Source organism: Hypanus sabinus, chromosome 21 (genome assembly GCF_030144855.1).
Source record: "Hypanus sabinus isolate sHypSab1 chromosome 21, sHypSab1.hap1, whole genome shotgun sequence".
In the NCBI taxonomy this organism is placed as follows: Eukaryota; Metazoa; Chordata; class Chondrichthyes; order Myliobatiformes; family Dasyatidae; genus Hypanus; species Hypanus sabinus.
In genome coordinates, this window is record NC_082726.1 from 64508503 (window position 1) to 64525651 (window position 17149).

General features: G+C 41.7%; 1 protein-coding gene across 2 annotated transcripts in view; it reads left to right on the forward strand.

Annotated features, from left to right (window-relative positions):
- Positions 1–17149, forward strand: part of camk2g2 (calcium/calmodulin-dependent protein kinase (CaM kinase) II gamma 2) — a 468766-nt gene that overhangs the window by 178624 nt on the left and 272993 nt on the right. For both annotated transcript variants that reach the window (XM_059946757.1, XM_059946756.1), the window contains exon 3: positions 3213–3272. In XM_059946757.1, coding sequence (XP_059802740.1) covers positions 3213–3272 — 60 coding nt within the window. The remainder of the gene's footprint in view (positions 1–3212; positions 3273–17149) is intronic.

Here is a 17149-nt window from a genome sequence, read left to right on the forward strand (position 1 = left end):
CTGGTAATGCCCTCCCCCACTTCACCATTCCTTATCCCATTTTCCCTCTTTCACCTTATCTCCTTGTCTGCCCATTGCCTCCCTCTGGTGCTCCTCCCCTCCTTCTCTTTCTGTTCTATCTTATTAGATTGCTCCTTCTCCAGCCCTGTATCTCTTTCACCAATCAACTTCCTAGTTCTTTACTTCACCCATCACCTTGTGTTTCTCCCTCCCCTCCCTCCACCTTTTAAATCTACTCTTCATCTATCTTTCTCCAGTCCTGCCAAAACGTCAACTGTACTCTTTTCTGTAGATGCTGCCTGGTCTGCTGAGTTCCTCCAGCATTTTGTGTTTGTGTTGCTTGGATTTCCAGCACCTGGAGATTTTCTCTTGTTTGTGAAACAACTGGAGTGCAAAAAACAAACCTGCAAATACAAAAAAAAATGATAGTAATAATAATAATCAATAAGAAATAAATATCATAATAAATAACATGAGTTGTAGAATCCTTGAAATTGAGTTCACAAGGTAGGATGTAGATCCTTTCACTGGCCTTTGACCAGCCTTCTTGTAGTCCAATTTCCTCAAAAGTTGGCAGAGTCAAGCTTCTGAGATGGGGACTGTTAAGTTTTGTAACTTCAAACTGTTAAACTAATTCAAGGGAAGGCACAGGGGTCCAAAGAGTCTCACTTTGGGATGTGCACATGTAAAATGGTAGCATGATGATGTATGCAGTTAATGAATTTTTACGTATAACCCATAATGTATTACATAAATGAACAAGAATGTTAAATCAGCCAATATATACACACAGTATTGCTGAAATATTAAATATACACCTGAGCCACTGAAATAAAGCAAGTTGGACAGGTGGCCCTGTCGGCTCTGCAACTAACTGGAAACCCTGTAGTGTGGATGTTGGAACAAGACAGCACCGTGTCTACTTACCCCACAGGACAGCACCTTATGTGTCTCCCTGCACTGCACTTTCTCTGTAATTCCATAACTTGCTCTGTATGCTCTTTGTAACTGCAGACCACCCATGGAATCTTATGTTCAGTCTGGTTTCCTTATTGTAGGAGGGATGGGGAAGCTTTGGAGAGGGTGCTGAGGGGATTTACCAGGACACTGCCTGGACTAGACAGCATGTCTTAATGAGGAAAGGCTGAGCAAGTCATGGCTTTTCTTTTCGGAGCAAAGGGGGATGAGACGTGACTTGATACAGATGTTACAAGATGTTCAAAGGCATAGATCGAATGGACAGCCAGATACTTCTTCCCAGGGCAGAAATGGCTAATACGTGGGACCTTCATTTTAAGGTGATTGGAGGAAAGTATAAAAAGGTTATCAGAGGTAGGTTTTGTTTATACAGAGGGAGTGGTGGGGCGTGGAACATGCAGCCAGGGCTGGTGGTAGAACAAGTATATTAAGGGCATTTATCACATGGATGATAGAAAAATGGAAATGAAAATAAGTGGGAATGGTTAGCTTGATCTTAGAGTAGGTTAAAAGATCAGCACAATATCATGGGTTGCAGGGCCTGTACTGTGCTGAAATGTCTTATGTTCTATATTGTGCAATCGATGTTTTAAATCTAGTCCCTACTATATATTTATAAACTTCAACAACTTCTTCTTCCTCTCCTCATACTCATCTTCATCTCCATCCCATTCAGATGAAGACCCTCGACCTGAAATGTTGACTGTCCATTTCCTGACTTACTGAGTTCCTCCAGCATCTAGTGTGTTGGTTTGGATTCCAGCATCTACTGTCTCTTATGCTGCATTCTTTACTACCTCGATGTGGTTATGTTTGGCATGATCTGTCTGGATGGCATGTAACATGAAGTCTTTTCACTGTGTTTTGGTACATGTGACAATAATAATCTAATACTGACAGCTGAGAGTTACACACTTAGTACATTCTTCAGACTGTAATGTAGAGGTGCAGAGTTGGGCCATTTGGCCCATCATTCAATCATGGCTAATATTTTTTCTTCTCTACTCCATTCTCCTACCTTTTCCCCTTAACCTTTAGCTCCCAACCAACCAAGAATCTATTAATCTCTGCCTTAAATATACCCAATACCTACCCCACTATGGCTGTCTGAGGCAATAAATTCCACAGATTCACCAGTCTGTCAGTCTTTATTTAGGTATAGTTTTTTTTTGAAAATTCTATTGTGTTTTTCTGATAATGCCTGTAAGAATGAATCTCAGGGTGGTTTATGGTGACATATACTTACTTCGATAATTAATTTACTTTGAACTTTGACTTTGATTTTCTTTCTCTATTTCTGCCAATTCTTTCCCTTCACATCCTATCAGTTCCTTTAATAAATTTTACTTTGAACTTTGAACTTCTAAAAGATTGAAGTTTAAGAAGAGACTACTGTAATTTATTTTATTTTGTGACTGTGTGTGCTGGATTGTTAACACATATGCTGTGTGTGACCCCAGGTTTAGGTTTAGGTGTATGCATGTGGATGGTTCAATGACAATATACTTGAACTTAAATAAAGAAGATTGGGAATTATAGGTTTTTTTTTGCATTTAACACCTATCTGTCAAAGCTCTTGAACTGAATGTGTGAATCAGCAATTTTAGAGGACATTTTAACAGTGAACTTGATTCTTAATTGTCCTCTGAAGAATGCAGCTCAATGAAAGGGAATGGTCAATAAATGCCAGCCTTCATTTCGAGAAGCAATGTAGCATCAATCTTGTACGAGATTGGATTGTCTGTAGGTTAGAGGTGACTAGTTGCCTTCCTGAAGTAAACCATTTGGGTTTTATGTGACTGTCATGCAGTGTTAATGCTCATATTTTTTGGGATCATATTTAATGAATTCAATTTCACAACTCGGATTTGAACTCACAACCTCTGGATCACTAATTCATTACGATAATCGCTGCACCGTTATCCTCTCTACACTTTGAAGCCAGCTCAAGTGCAGCAAATTTAATGGTTGGGCAACATTTGAACTGATGAATGATGACCTATCATTGGTTTGGCTTTGAAAGCAATGTTTCTGCAAATATTTCCCAGTTGGACAATTAACATGATAACCCTGAAGCTGCCTTTATCTATTTTCACTGTTGAACTTCAACGATAAAGATTACTTGAATGCAGCTGTAATACTATCATGTGTCTGTCGTAAAGTAATGGGTTATAATTGTGGTCATTACCTCCTGCTTTTATTACAATCTTTTTGTTTGCTTTTTCAACCCACAGACCACCAGAAGCTGGAACGCGAAGCCAGGATCTGTCGCCTCTTGAAACATCCCAATATCGGTAGGTCTTTTCAGGATTGCTGTGTTGCTTGGCTAATATTGGAGAGCCACTGAGGGAGACTCGGCCCCAGGTTATTGGAACCCACAAAGGGCATGGAATTTGTGACATGGGAGCAAAGGAGTGGGGCTGTGAGGCAATAATTTGTCATCTCGGAACCATTCTTGTCGATTTGTGGTGAATTTCCTGGAACCCCACAGAGGTGGTAATCTCTATTGACCTTGGTCTGAATGCCTCCTATACTCAGCCTCAGGATCATATGTCTGCACGATTCATCGTTGGAAGTGCGTGCATGTTGCTTAGGTACAATGTGCCAAATTCTCAGAGTAGGAGCTGTGGGAGATATTGTCACAGTTGTACGAAGGATTTGTATGTCCAGTGTCTTGATACGTCTTCATTTATTACACTCCAGTGTGTAGGAAGTGAAATATTGGATAGTGAATATGTTTTGGTTAACTGGCTTTGATAACATTGTGAAAGGATTCACATATATGTTTATACTGTAACATGCAAGTCAAGGTATTTTAATTTTGCAATATTTTGGTTTGGCATTTCTAGATCCTGTGTGTGTGTGTTTTTTTTGACTTTTCATGGACAGATTGTGTCATTATTACAGTGTACGGTGGAATCTCAGACGTACTAATAATGAGTTTTTCCGATTTGTGGTCCTCAACGATTCATTAGGTTGAAGCCCCAGTGCTGCACCTTTACTGCATTTAGTCTTTAATGCATTAGTAGGGAGGAGGATGTCCTAATTAAACTGCTCCTGGGGCAAGCTAAGATAGCTGTGCATGGGTCCTGGAGATGGATGGTACAGGGTCCCTCCTGGGCTAACTACCTTGCAATATTCAGGGGTTACGTCCATGCCCGGGTAAGTGTGGAAACTGAACATGTGGTGTCCATGGATAACATAGATGTGTTTCGAGACTGTGTGGGGAATAAAGGCATCCTTGATGAGGATGGGAATGTGTTAATTTAGTCATGATTTGTCTGGGTTTTCTTTGTACCATGAGTGTACAATAGTACTGTAGTGGGTTCAATGTATAATAAATGTATTTTTGTAAATAAAAGACTGCGGAGTGTTTAATACATTAGTGCAGTATTGTGGGAGAGCTGCGTTGTTGCACTGTCATCAGCTGATGGAAATGACACTGGTTTTAGAAAGGTGAGGTAGTTATCCTGTTCACCACTCAGTCAGCGTTAATGGAAACCGATTCTAGGTGACGCGTGTCCAGCTATACATATGAAGGAGCACTTGGAAGCTCGGTGGGATAGGTTTATTGGTTGCTTGGGAGCCTGGTTCACAGCCCCCTTCCGGACTTGCAGACTGTCCGGATTGCAAACTGTTCGTAGCAATGGAACCCTGCTGTAGTCTGAGGACGATCTGTAACTGTTTATTTCACATCTTGTTTGGAGACATTGGCGCACCTTGTTTGGGTATTATACACTCAGAGTGACTCAGTGTCCACTTTATTAGACACTGATAATGCAAAATTTAATCAGCCAATCATGTGGCAGCACCTCAATGCATAAAAGCATGCAGTCTTGGTCAAGAGGCTCATTTGTTGTTCAGACCCAACAGCAGAATGGGGAATAAATTTGACCTAAGTGACTTTGACCATGGAATGATTGTTGTTTGAGTATCTCAGAAACTGCTGATCTCCTGGGATTTTCACGCACAATGGTCTCTAAAGTTTACAGAGAATGGTGCAAGAAACAAGAAACATCCAGTGAGCAGCAGTTCTGTGGATGAAAATTTGTTAATGAGAGGTCAGAGGAGAGTGGCCAGACTGGTTCAAGCTGACAGGAAGGTGACAGTAACTCAGATAACCACACGTTACAACAGTGGCATGCAGAAAAGCATCTCTGAATGCACAGCATGTTGAACGTTGAAGTGGATGGGCTACAGCAGCAGAAGAGCACAAACGTACACTCAGTGGCTCGTTTATTAGGTAAGGGAGGTACTGAATAAAGTGACCACTGAGTGTATTTGGTATTGTGTAGTGGCAATAACACTTTGGAAGTCACTTGCTACATCAAACAATATGTCCAGGAGACATTAGGTTTTACTGGTTATGGAACAGCTTCAAGGAAGAATAGAAGCATAGAAAACCTTCGGCCAACAATGCTGTGCCAAACATGTCCTTACCTTAGAAATTACCTAGGGTTACCCATAGCCCTCTATTTTTTGAGCTCCATGTACCTGTCCAGAAGTCTCTTAAAAGACCCTATTGTATCAGCTAAATGATAGACTCCCCTAAAGAATGACACCCCCCACCACCACAGGGATCCAGTGGCACCGTATGAACGCTGGCAGTCTAACATCCAGACATGCAAGTTTGTCACCTTCCAACAGGGAAATTAAATACAGTGGATTCTGATTAACTGGGACACATTGGGACCAGTCTTCTTCGGTTGTCCATCAGATTCCGATGACGACGTCTACTCCTTTAACGGTGAGACCTTTGATGACTATACAGTCCTATCCTGGACCCACAAGCTCTATTGCAGGTGGGACATGTATATGTGGTAGTGGTGGTAGTGATGGCAACCATGGCTGTGTTTCTCCTGGCTCCCTTCTGCTGTCTTCTGGTTGTACTTTCCATCTCCAGAATACGAACCCCGTCCGTACACAGCTGTTGCCAAGTGTTATGGTCAGCAGCAACAATCCGCCACATCCTCGGGTCTGATGTTGCACTTTTTTAAAGCATTATATTTTGGCAATTATGTGGACCAGTACATTTTGGCAATTATTTGGGTACCCCAATTAGCTGAGGTTTCATGGAAATAGTTAAAAAGGTATAACAAACTACCATTTAACTGAGTAAATGATTATGTATTTAAATGAAATACAGAACAAATTAGAACACTGTCAATACTATTCCGGTACTCTAAACCTGCCGTGTTCTTTTGATTGGCTGTCAATGAACAAAATCAGTGCAGCCACCTATTGTAGATAATGGACTGCCTTGATTGCATCTTCCAAATCTTCATTTTCATTCTAACATTCAAGATGATTGTTGATACCTTCAAATTCTTCATAGTGGCTAACTTGTTGAAGTACCAAAATTGTTACATTTCCACTTCTGGCCATTCTGGCATTTCCAAGCCTGAATGCTTGAAACCACAGTGAGCAAAACGGTTCAGAATTGTTTTACTGCTTATTTCTTGCCAACTATCAGTGACAAAAATCACTGCTTTTTGAACACAAGCTAGCACAACTGATGCTATTTAAAAACTGTTTGCTCTAAGCACAGTGCAGAGTCTCACATCACATAAGTGCGCACATCTGACGCTAGTTACAAACTAATAGGCAACAATCTCCTGCCCTTATTAAGCAGCATAGTGTCCCAAATAAACAAAGGAAATCCCAGTTATTATCCCAATTAGTTTTTGTTCTTAGAGAGTTGTCCCAAATAACCAATGGCCCAATTAACCAGAATCCTCTGTACATAAATTAAATAAATCTCGAATAAATACGAGCATGAAAATATACGATCTTATCTGATCTTGGAAGCAAAGCGGGCTTAGGCCTGGTTAGGTACTTGGCTGGGAGACAGCCTGGGAATATCAGATGACACGGTTGCACAGTGGTGTGTGTAATGCTATTACAGCATCAATGACATGGGTTCAATTTCCAGCACTGGCTGTAAGCGGTTTGTACATTCTCCCCATGACTGCATGGGTTTCTTTTGGGGGGTTCCAGTTTCTTCCCACATTCCAGTGATGTATGCATCAGTAGGTTAATTGGTCGCACTGGGTGTGATTGGGTGATGTGGGCACTTGGCTGAAGGGCCTTTACTCTGCTGTAGTGTTCAATGTTCTATAACCATAAAGTTACTGGATTGTTTAAAGATCTATCTGACTTGCTGTGCTTCAGGGGAGGTGGTTTGTGCTTACCTTGCCCTGTCCAGTCTATGCGTGACTCCAAATTCACCAAAATGGCCTAACAAGCCCATCATTTCAGAGGTCAGTTGGGTCTAGGGAATAAACTGATGTCATTTAAAAATATTAACTAATCAGTGATTTCCCATGAGGTTTGCAACTTGAGAGTCCGAATCAAAAGTGCAAACCTCAATTTTCCATTAATTAGGATATCATTCATTTATTTTTTTAGAGATACAGCACAGCATAGGCTCTTCAAGCTCCACCACCCAGCAATTGCTGAAACCCCCAATTTACCCCCAGCCTAATCATGGGATAATTTACAGTGACCGATGAAACTACCCAGTATGTCTTTAGACTGTGGGAGGAAACCAGAGCACCCGAAAGAAACCCGTATGTTCCTGGGGAGGAACATACAAACTCCTTTCCGATGATATCGCAATTGAACTCTGAACTCTGACATCCCGAGCTGGAATAACATCATAGTAATCACTGTGCTACCATGGAAACAAAATGATGCCATTACTTGTCTAGGGAATCAATGATGTCATTATCAGTGGGATCCACTTACATAAATGAATACATTAAAATAAGAACTAATCAGCAGTTTCCCACTTGGTCTGCAGCTTAAGAGGCTGAATCAAAAGTATAGACTTCAATTTTCCATTAAAAGGACATAGAACAGTACAGCACAGTAGAGGCCCTTCAGTCCACGATGTTGTGCTGACCTAACCCTTTCCTCCTTCATACCCCATTTTTCTATCATCCATGCATCTATCTAAGAGTTTCTTACAGGCCCCTAATGTATCTGTCTCTACCAGTACCACAGGCAGAGAATTCCAGGGAACTACTAATCTCTGTGTAAAAAAACCTACATCTGACATCCCCAATACATTCCTTCAATCATCTTAAAATTATGCCCCTCGTATTAGCCATTTCTGCCCTGGGAAAAAATGTCTGGCTGTCTACTCTATCTATGTCTCTTATTATCTTGTACAGCTCTATCAAGTCACCTCTCATCCTCCTTTGCTCCAAAGAGAAAACCCTTAACTTGCTTAACCAAAACTGTGTCATGAAGAAGCTGTTGTCATCGATTTATAGCCATTCAAATGTCCTACCCGGTGATCGCGTGCGTACCTGTGACTGTGAGGAACATCAAAAACAGAAACTGCATTTTTTGGGTCTTGAGTCATCGTTTGGTTTGATTGTTGACACTGTGGTGTTCTTCCTGATCTAGACAAGGTTCTAGGAATGAAGCAGCAGATTCTTGGAACTTGGACTCGAAACTTGTCAGCTGTGAGCCTTGCTGCCAAGATCTAGATTGATGAGTTGGTTGGGGTTGGCAATGGAATGTGGAAACTCCTTTATGGTTTGAATGTCTCTATTGATATCTGCTGTCAGAACACTTGCCAGGACCAAGAGCCAAAGAATCGGAAAGTATTAAACAGCTTCCTCAGGAAGGTCTTTGCATTGTATGTGTCAGTCGCAATGGCGAACACGCCCAGATAGTCTTCTAATGTTCCTATTTCTTTCGTATGTCCCGAATACTTGCAAAGTGCTCAGGTACCTGATAATTTATCCAAAAACTTTTCAATGTCTGTCAGAGATTAATTTTATGTATATACAGTTCAAGATGTAGTGCTGAATAGAAACCTAATCCTCAAATGTCTAAATGAAGCCTAAAAACAACATTGATTGGTTCTATAAGATTAGAGCATTGAGAATAAGGCCACAAGGTCCCTGTTAATTTAACCCAGATTGCCAACGCTTCCACACTCCCAAATACAAAATGGACCCCAGAAAACTACACAAAGGCAGGTCATGTACACACCCGTAGATCACCCTCCACAGATATCCCCCACCCCAATGCAGTCCAATTCACATGGTACTCCACCCCATTCCACAGCTAAATATACCTGTGCTCCAGGGCACCTGCTCTCTAAGCAGGCCAGGCATAAACCTTCTCAGCGAGAACTCTCCTCCTCCACCTCCCTCTTGTCCATCCAGCCCCTCTCCTCCACCAGACCTTTCCTCTGCCAGTCCCCACTTTCTTCCACCCCCCTCTTCTCCAAACCCCTCTCTCCACCAGACTTCTCTCTCTGCCAGCTTCCTCTCTCACCCCATCTTCCCGTCAGCAAAACAGGGATAGAATTCCTCTTGTTCCTACCTACCACTCCATGAGCTGCTGCATCCAACACATCATTGTCTGCAGCTTCTGCCATCTTCAGTGGGATCCTACCAGTGATCACATCTTTACCTCCCCCTACTGTCCACTTTCCACAGAGATCGCTCCCTCCATGAATCCCTTGTCCACTCATCCCTCCCACCAATCTTCTACCTGGCAAGCAACAGAAAATACTACACCTGCTAATTCACCTACTTCCTCAGCTTCATTCAGTGCCCCAAACAGTCCTTCCAGGTGAGGCAACACTCCATCTGTGAATCTGTTCAGGTCGTCTATTGTATCTGGTGCTCCCTATGTGTCCTCCTCAACACTGGTGAGACTCAACGTAAATTGGGGAACTGCTTAGTCAAAGGCTTCTGCTCCATCACACCAGAAGTGGAATTCCCAGTGGCCAACCATTTTAGATCTTATCCCTATTCCTGTTCAGGTATGTTGGTCCATGGCCTCTTTTGCTCCTCAGACTGGAGGAGCAACACCTTATATTCTTTCTTAAGTAGCCTCCAACCTGATGGCATGAATATTGATTTCTTCTTCAGGAAATTTTTCCCCTACCCCTTCCCTCTTCTTCTATTCCCTTCTCTGGCCTCTTATCTCCTCTCCTCACTGGCCCAAAACCTCCCCTGGTGTCCCTCCTTCCCTTTCTTCCACAGTCCACTCTCCTCTCCTATCAGATTCCTTTCTTTTTACCTGTCCTACCCACCTGGCTTCACTTATCACCTTCCAACTGTCTTCCTTCCCCTCCCCCACCTTTTTATTCTGGCGTCTTCCCCCTTCCTTTCCAGTCCTGAAAAAGGGTCTAAGCCTGAAAAGTCAACTCATTTCCATAGATGCTGCCTGACCTGCTGAGTTCCTCTAGCATTTTGTGTGTGTTACTTTGGATTTCCAGCATCTGCAGAATCCCTTCTGCTTATTTGTACTCAATGGATGATGGTTGTCTAATTAATTTGAATATTTTTCTCACTTTATACCATCCAATAGAAATTTTAGATATTGCCTGTTTGTGGAAAGATTTTTTTAGATACTTGTAAACAGACTGGGTCACAGTTTGGTTAGGATATCTGAAACATTTTTGGCTTATGTATTCCAGAGATGTGGGTGTCACTAGTGATGCCTGCATTTATTATTCTCCTTGAACTCAGGAGACACAGAACGTAGAAGAGCACAGCACAAAGCAAGACCCTTCAGCCCGTGATGTTATGCCGCCCTTTTAATTTAACCTAAGATGACTTCTAACCCTTCTCTCCCACATAGCCCTCCATTTTTCTTTTATCCATGTACCTAACTAAAGGTTTTCTAAATGTCCCTATTGTATCTACCACCACTGACAGGGCATTCCATGCATCTGCCACTCTTCATAAGTAAAATCCCTCCTATACTTTCCTTCAATCAACTTAAAATTATGCCCCCTGATATTAGCCATTTCTGCCCTGAGAAAAGTCTCTGGCTGTCCATTTGATCTATGCCTCTGTTCATCTTGTACACTTCTGTGAAGTCACGTCTCAGACACCTTTGTTTCAGAGAGAGAAAAGCCCTAGCTCACCCAACCTACCCTTATAAGACATGCTGTCCTGGTACATCTCCTCTGCACCCTCTCTAAAGCTGCCACATCCTTCCTATAAAGATGTGACCAGATCTGAACACATTTGATCAGAACTGAACTCAGTTATGGGTTAAGTGTTCCTGGAGTCATGTATAAGGAAGGTTGATTTCTCTTCCAGAAGGATCACTCGTTCTCCCATGCTCCAAAGAATAAAGATCCAACGTGACCAACCTCTCCATTAGCTCAGGGCCTCAAGTCTCATGGAACCCTCTTGGAGACAGCAAAGCACCAAGTGGCTCAATTGGCCCAAAAACACAGCACCAAAATGTAGATCACAGGCACTGGACAGTAGCAGAACCACATTTGAAAGAAAAAGAAGTGAAAGAAGTAGTTTAGTGAACCAGCTTGAGATGTGACCCTTGGTAGCGTTGTTCACTAGCGCCATCTTCTTCCAGACCCTGTTAGATTTAAAGCATTTTTCAAGTGGATGTAAATAATTAAAAATATAAATATAATTAAATAATTTCGAGTTCTACAAATTAATTAAAAGAATTGGATTCAAATAAAATAATATTTATCTATTCAGTCAAGGTCACTGACTCTATTCAATGAATGGACCTATGGTATGGAGCATATCAGCTCTCCCAGTGTGGCAGACTTTGCTTCTGCCTGTACGTGACATCCAGCTCGTCTCTAGTTTCTGTGTGGCAAAGTGCAAGTGTGGGAGTCTGTGAAGAGCTGACCCTTACACTGGCGCTGTTCTGTAAGGAGTCTGCTGATTTCCTAGAGAACCATCAGAGCTTTGGAGAATAAGGGGCGAGCTTACAGAAAGATTTGAAGTTATGAGAGGTTTAGATTAGATAAGTTAGACAGTAGCAGTCATTTCCCTAGGGTAGGGGAGACCAAAACTGTGGGGGAGAGGAATGGACAGAATTAGAGTGAGTGAGGAAAGATTTAAAAAGGTCCTGAGTGACAACTGCTTGATGCAGAGGATGGTGTGTATATGGAACCTGCTGTCAGAGAAGGGCTGAGGCAGCTACAATAACCACATGTAAAAGACACTTGGACAGTACGTGGACAGAAAACATTTAGAGGGATATTGATCAAGTTACATGATAGTGAAACAGTTAGCGTGATGTTATTGCAGCTTGGGCTGTTCTGGAATTCGGAGTTCAATTCCTGCCACATTCTGTAAGGAGTCTCTGTGTGTCCTCCCCGTGGAATGCATGAGCTTTCTCCGGGTGCTCTGGTTTCCTCCCACAGTCCAAAGGCGTACTGACTAGCTTAATTGGTCATTGTAAATTGTGTGATTAGGTTAGGGTTTTTCAGGGCTGTGGAGTTGCTGGGGTCTGCTTGGCTCATAGGGCCGGAGGGACTATTCTGTGCTGTATGGCTACATAAGTACATATAATGTGGCCAAATGGGATACTTAGATGGGCATTGTGGTTGCCATGGACAGGCTAGGCTTATGGGGTGCCTGGTAGTTGGCAACATTGGATTAGCTGGGGGAAGGTAATAGTTCCCAAAATAATGGCAGGTCTTGCTTCTCTTTCAGAGCATTAAGTCCTGGTGATTGTGCTTTGTAGGGAATATTTTTAACGTAAAGTATTATCTATTTAGGGTTACTGAGAACTCAGCAAAAACTCATGTCTTCCAAAGAATGTTTCGGATAGCAAGTATGAGTAATGGGCTTGCTGTTTTGAAGAAAGTACATCCCAAAAATGGAGACACCAAGTTGGCCATTTGCAATTGGTTCGCTTTTTACTGCTAAATGTCAGTACGTGGACATAATCGCCTCTTACTCTGCAGAAAATCTGAGGATAACTGTAGACAGGCAACTTGCTTCTGAAAATAAAACCCACATTTTGAAGTTCAAAGTAAATTTATTATCTCAGTACATATATGTCACCATTTACAACCCTGAGATTCATTTTCTTGCAGGCATTCACACTAGAACAATAGAATCGATGAAAGACCGCACCCAATAGGATGGACAAGCAACCAGTGTGCAAAAGACAACAAACTCTGCAAATACAAAAAGAGAAAAAGAAATAGTGATAATAAATAAGTGGTAAATATGGAAAACATGAGATGAAGAGTCCATAGATTGTGGGAACATTTCAGTGATGGGATGGGTGAAGATGAGTGAAGTTGTCCCCTCTGCTTCAGGAACCTGATGGTTATAGGTAATAACTGCCCTTGAATCTGGTTGTGTGGGTCTTGAGGCTCCTGTATCTTCTTCCTAATGGCAGCAGCGAGAGGAGAGCATGGCCTGAGTGTTGAGGGTCACCGATGATGGAATATTTTGAGAAGTTTGTCATAATTTAGAGAGAAACTCTAAAGCGTCATACCATTGTAACGCCTGCACTGCTTTTGTGCACTTTATGTAGTCCTGTGTAGGTCTGTAGTCTAGTGTAGCTTTCTCTGTTTTTTTTATTACATAGTTCAGTCTAGTTTTTGTACTGTGTCATGTAACACCATGGTCCTGAAAAACATTGTCTCATTTTTACTATGCACTGTACCAGCAGTTATGGTTGAAATGACAATAAAAGTTGACTGCCACAATGAAGCCACTCTCACTTTAGAGGAGCAACATCTCATATTCCATTTGTGTAGCTTCCAATTTGATGGCATGTTCGTTGATATTTCTAGCTTATAGTAATTTCCCCTCTAACCCCTTCTGTCCTTTCCCATTCCCCATTCTGACTCCCCTCTTACCCCTTCTGCTCACCTGGCTATCTTCTGGTGCCCCTCCTCCTCCCTCCCCCCTTTCTCCCCTGGTCCACTCTCCTCTCCTATCAAGTTCCTTCTTCTTCAGCCTTTTATGTCTTCCACTTATCACCTACCAGTTTCTCACTACATCCCCACAACCCCCTTCACCCAACCTCCCCTTCACCTGGCTTCACCTATCACCCATCAGCTTGTGCTTCTTCACCCTCCCCCCACCTTCTTATTCTGATGCACGCCCCTTTCTGTTCCAGTCCTGAAACGCCTACCGTTTATTCTTCTCAATCAACGCCGTCTGACCTGCTGAACTCCTCCAGCATTTTATGTGTGTTTCTCTGGATTTCCAGCATCTGTAGAATCTCTCAAGTTAATGTATTGACTGCTTTCTTTTTTGTACATCACCACAGTTCATTTATTCAGGAAGAATAAATCTTGTGTAAAGATCAGAAAAATAATTTTGAGTTCTTTGAGCGGGTTGGTTCCATGGTTCTTTGTTTTGTGACTGATTGTGGGGAAGATGAATTTCAGGGTTGTTTACTGCATACATATTTTGATAATAAATGTACTTTGAATCTTGATGTTCTTGCCATTTGCACAATTTGTTTTTCTGCGTGGGGGTGTTGATGCTCTTGTTGCCATTTTTGCAATTATTTTTTCGCGTGGGGGTGTTGATCATTATGTTGCCATTTGCGTGCTTTCTTTCACATGGGGGGGTTAATGATCATATTGCCATTTGCGAGGTTTGTTTTTCGTTTTGCAGGAGGAGATGTTGATTATTTTCTTTGAACGACTGCCATGGTTTTCTTTCTTTCTTTGTGGCTATCTGGAGAAGACAAATCTCAGAATTATATACTGCATACATACTTTGATAATAAATGAACCTTTGAATATTTTTGAATCTTGAATCTCTTGAAGTTGAGATTAATCCAAGTCCACTTTTGGGCCATGAATGGGCCGAATGGAATGCATGCCATAAAGTTCAATGATTTGCGTAACTGCGTGGATAATCGTCGGCATAGAAATCAGGTGCCAAGGGGCTGTATCCAAGTTGACTAACTCTGTGAGAACCCCAGATTCACAGAGAAAACGTGCAACTTTCACCCAGACAACACCCAAGTTCAGGATTGAACCCGGGTCACCGGAACTGAGGCAGTAACACTGCCTGCTGCACTAATGTCACCCAAACCCAGTGAAGATGCAAACAACGTGATCAAATATCCCTGGCAGTTGGCCTGCTGGATTTGCTGATGTGTTTGGAAAAAAATATTTAATGGCTGTAATTCATTTATTTCATTCATTCAGAAAACACGTGTGCTACTGGCAAGAGCAACGTTAAGTGCCTGTATTATTCCCTTCTGTTTTGGAAGCAGGTGCCTTTGACAAGACCGTGATTTATAGTGCGTTCCTCATTACAAGGCCAATTCAGTTAAGTTCAAAGTTCAAAGTGAATTACCACTTACCACATGCCCAGATGTCAACTGGTTTTCCGTACAGATCTTTCCTTAAAACCTCCGGGGAAAGGTATTCAGGAGTCCTCACAAATCTTACAAGGGATTAAAAGAAAGATCCACCATATGTTTCTGTCCAACATTTTACATCTGCTCTTACAACGAATTTACTCCCTGAGCTGAATGCAAAGGCAAAGTCAAAATAAATTTATGATCAAAGGGCATATATGTCACCATATACTACTCTGAGATTTGTTTCTTGCTGGTATTTACAGGAAAATGTAGAAATATAATAGAATTTATGAAAACCAACCAATGAGGACAAATTGTACAAATATTACATTTTAAAAACACAATAAGTAAGTAATATTGAGTTGTAGGGTCCTCAAAAGTGAGTCTTTAGGTTGGGAGTCATTTCAGCATTGAGATGACTGAAGTTACAATGTACAATATTCAACAAACTGTGCAGATACAAAAAAAGAGAAAATAAGTAATAACAACAATAAATAAAGAAATGTTGGGAGCATGAGTTTTAAAGTGACTCCATAGGTTGTGCAATCAGTTCAGTACTGAGATGAGCGAGGTTATCCATGCTGATTTAGGAGCTTGATCATTGAAGGGTAATAACTATTCCCAAAAGTGGTGTGGGACCCAGGACTGTTGTGTCTTCTGCTCGATGGCAGCAGTGTGAAGAAAGCATGGCCGGTATTGTGGGGTTTCTTGATGATTGATGCTGCTTTCGTGTAACAACACTCCTTATAGATGTATTCAATGGTGGGGGGGTCTTTTCCTGTGATGGACTGGGCTGATTCCACCACTTTTAGTAGACTTCTGCACTGCTAGGAAATGCTGTTTTCATGTCAGGCTGTGATTCAACTGGACACGAGACTCATTGAAAGATGAGGGTGCAGATGCTAGAACAAGGGTGGGCAAACTTTCTGACTTGTGGGCCACAAAGGGTTCTAAAATTTGACAGGGAGGCCGGACCAGGAGCAGATGGACGGAGTGTTTTGGTAATACACCTCATAAGAGAAAATAAAATATCATGGGATATGTAGAAAACATGTACTTTAATTTCAATTGAAAATGAACAAATGCATTACAACAAAATATCTGTCTTTGAAGTCCCGTGGTATTTAGCTATTTATTGAAATGACTTTTAAAACACTGAAAATTAAATGAATAAAATACAGCCTTTTTTAATAGTAACAGTTATTTTAAAGCACTGAAAATCCTGTTATCCTTCAAGATATTATCATCATCACTCTCCTCCTGACTGTCTTTATTTCAAAAACGGTAGGAGATGCAGGTCTACTTGTCCTGCTCCTTCTTATTCAATTGTCTGCTTTGCCACAACTCAACAACGACCCGCACAAAGACAGAACAGTGACAGCGCGCCAGTATGCGGAGCGCGTTATTTGATCTGGAGCGCATTTTTTATTTTGAGAACGTACGTGCACCTGCCCACTACTCATGTCCATCACTTAACAGAAATGACATGTAACATGTAAGGCTTATTGAAAAAAATATTTTCAAATGCATTTTTTACATAACACAACGAAGAAACTTATTTTTAATTTCAGTGGGAACAGTGTTGTTGGTCTCCCTTTTTAGCCAGCGCATCAAAGTCTGGATTTAGTTTTGTTGTGGCGATTCTCAGGATGGACCTGAGGTGTTGATCAGTTAACTTGGATCTGTGGCTGGCTTTGTTGATGTTCATGACGCTGAATGCCTGTTCACACAAATAGGTCGAGCCGAACAAAGGGTAAAGCGCAAATGTGGAGTAATATGCTGCACCTCAACAAAGGTCAATGTATATAGAGTGCGTCATCTATTGGGAAAACGCCAGAATTGTGGGGAAAAAAACGTTAATAAGGTTTATTAATATAATTTCATCAAGTTCTGTGGGCCGGATTAAAAAGCTTAACGGGCCGCATATGGCCCCCGGGCTGTAGTTTGCCCATGCCTGTGCTAGAATCTGGAGCAGCACACAAAACACTGGAGGAACTCAGCAGGTCAGGTAGCATCTGTGGAAAGAAATAGACAGCTTAGGTTTTGGGTCAAGTCAGATGAAAAGTTTTGACCTGCGATGTCA